A 3,181-nucleotide genomic window follows, 5' to 3' on the forward strand; every position below is an offset into this window, starting at 1 on the left:
CCTCGCACATGTAATTTTTTATTATTTAAAATTAGATGATTTTGTCTATTTTAAAATATTTTAATAAAGTTTAAAATATTTAAATCACTTCTTAAAGATCTCTTACACTTTAATATAATAATGTAAGCATAAAATATATTTTATTGTAATCACATATATATTTTACCAACAGAAGTTTTAAGTAGTTAATGAATCGTCACTTTTTGCATTTGTGATGCAGTAACTCATTTTCTTGATGCTAGAAAATTAAGAGAAACGCATCGATTTGAACCATATTTGTAGTACAATTATTTTCTTATTTTAAATCTTTTCTTACTTTTAAAGTTAAATCTTTAGAAAAACTTTGATTACTTACTTAAAACTTTTAAGAGTTTGGTAATTTGTTATTTTTTATATTTTTCTTATTCTAGTACTTTCATATTTATTTCTAGATTTTTCAAATTTTCTTAAAATAGTTGATTTAGAATTCTTAAACTAATGAAAAGGGTATTAGTTGTCATTAATTTTAATGACTTCTAATAAGGAAAGGTTTTACTATAAAATATTTAACTAATTTTTAACTCATAAATATTAGAAAAATAGTGATAAGACGATTTTGTCTAATGCGAAGACTTTTAATCTATAATATATTAAAAGTGTGAAGACCCTTAGAAAGGTGATTTAAACTTTTTGCCCTTCATTAACAGACTCTTCTTTAGATAAAACTGTCTTTTCACTATTTTTTAAAATTATTATTTAAGTATTTTTTATTATATTGACTAGAGTTTCTAAAATATATAGGACTCCTAAAATATATGGTAGAAAAATTAATTAATATTTTTCTTTCTACTAGTCTTCCTAAAATATATGAGATTATTAAAATATATGGTAGGAGAATTAATTAATATTTTTCTTTTTTTACTGTTCAATTAGAAAAATATTCATAAAATAGAACTCTATTAAGGAGATACTTTTATAAATATTGGGATGTACATTAAACTAGAGAACAAACCAGTTTGCCTATTGGGAGAATATGGTTGATGCTCATTTTAACTTGATTCAATTGCATGTCTAGATTGGTGGATGTTTGATTTTCTAACCCTCAACTTCTTCACTATTTTTGTCAGCATAATAGAATTCAACATATATATATATATATATATATATATATATATATATATCTTCTTTGTTTTCATTTAAAATCATTCTTTAAGGTCAAAATTTTCGCTCAAACAAGAATTAGTCTGATCAAAATCGAAGCTTTGTGATCACTATTATATTATTTTTTTATAGTTTACAGGTCGTAGATAAATCTCGATTGTCTTTGAAGAATTTCTTGTGTAAAGGTTAGATTTAATTGTATTGTTTTGATAAATTTATTATCTTATTGTTTTATTTTAATTTACAGACGTTAGGTTAACGTGGGTCGACTTTGAAATATTTTTTTTAGGTAAAAGTTAGGTTTAATTATATAATCGTGATATCTCTATTAGTTTGTTATTTTGTGGTAGTTTACAATTCGTAGATGAATCTCGATCGGCTTTGAGAAATTTTTGTGTGTAAAATTTAAGTTTAATTGTATTGTTGATATCACTTTTATCTATTATTTTGTTGTAGTTTACATGTGATAGACAAATTTTGGTCGGCTTTGAAGAATTTTTTTATGTAAACATTAGGTTTAATTGTATTATTTTGATATCTCTATTATCGTATTATTTTGTTATATATAATACATAGATGAATGTTTCCCTGAAACTAGCCAAGTGTTTGGTTTGGTGCTAAAGATGTTTATTTCTGCAGTTTCAACATTTGGAAAGATGTTCATATTTGATCGTACATTTGGATGCAAAATATGGAAAGATTTTCACAACTGATCGCGTAGACAACCGTTATGATATAACTAAAATGCTGGCATTTTTGTATGAGAAAAATATGATATGACTAAAACGATGGTATTTTTGTTTGAAAAAAAGACATTATTCAGTTTTCCTGAAATGCAAAACTTGGCAAAATGAAGGAAATAATTTATAATTATACATATCGAGATCAAACTTTATTTTAATAAAATTAATATTATTTTTGAAAAATATACTACCTTCTTTCGCATGACTTTTGTGTGATTCAGCTCTGCGCACTTGTATCTTCTTTCGCATGACTTTGGTATGATGCGAAAGCGATTTCGAATGTAAATAATTTTAACCGGATACTTCAAGGCTTCTCAACACTGCCAAACACTTACACTCATGGCTGAAAGTTTGAAATTTAAAGGACAATTAGACTTAAAAGAAGAAAGTGAATAAATTTAGTGCAACTTTTGGTGTAGAAAACTTTCGGACAAAAGTTCAAATGACTAGAGTCTAGACCGGTTTTGTCACTTGTATCCTCCTCAAAAGTAAAGTTTTTTGGAATGAACTTATCCTCCAATCAATTAGGCTGAAAATGACATCATGATTATGAAATTTCATCTTGTTTTCTTCCTAAATCGTCCATTTGTTTTAATAATTAAATGTTAGAAACATCACTAGCATAATGCCGTGGTCTATAGGCTGTTGTTTATAAAATGAAATTTTTTGTCCTTTCTTCTTTCAGATCCTGTGAATGACTGAATATTCAAAAAACATGCTAGCCAATTTCAATATTGTGGAATTTTGCTCCCGAGTCTAAATCATAGTCAATATAGAGGTGACCAAAGGCGTAGGCATGAGTAATGGAAGTTAGTTTCTTCCTACTTTTTCTATTGTCTTTCTACTCTTCTTACACAAAATTTTCAAAATGGGAAAGGAGTTTCTACATTCCAATATTGGATGTAAACTTTGTCAAAGAGACATTAAGAGCCTTACAAACTTCAAATGCCTGTTTACAGCCACCGTTGTCAATGACTATTCAAACAGAATAAATATGGTGCCGTAATACAAATTTCAGAAATGCATTACTTCCCACTTTCCAGAAAGCACTACACTTATGTCCAATTTTGTCTAAAGACTACTACAGTATAGGTGACTCAAGGCTTAGACATCAGGGCATCATCTATGGGAACTAGTTTCTTCCTACTTTTTCTGTTGGCTTTCTGCTCTTCTATTCACAATATTGTTATTACTAAAACTAGAGACTTAATCAGTACAAATCAATTCATCAAAGATGGTGAAACTATGGTTTCATCTGGTGGAACCTTTGAGCTGGGATTTTTCAGCCCCAGCGGTTC

The 3,181-nt window shown here is 27.5% G+C and overlaps 1 protein-coding gene across 1 annotated transcript in view; it reads left to right on the top strand.

The window, feature by feature from the left end:
* Positions 1 to 1,616: 1,616 nt before the first annotated feature.
* Positions 1,617 to 3,181, top strand: part of LOC107867278 (G-type lectin S-receptor-like serine/threonine-protein kinase At4g27290) — a gene marked incomplete in the record, with an annotated part of 19,811 nt that continues 18,246 nt past the window's right edge. Inside the window, 1 exon segment of the mRNA XM_016713447.2 lies at positions 1,617 to 3,181. Coding sequence (XP_016568933.2) covers positions 3,009 to 3,181 — 173 coding nt within the window.

The sequence above is a fragment of the Capsicum annuum genome, chromosome 4, assembly GCF_002878395.1.
Source record: "Capsicum annuum cultivar UCD-10X-F1 chromosome 4, UCD10Xv1.1, whole genome shotgun sequence".
NCBI classification, from domain to species: Eukaryota; Viridiplantae; Streptophyta; class Magnoliopsida; order Solanales; family Solanaceae; genus Capsicum; species Capsicum annuum.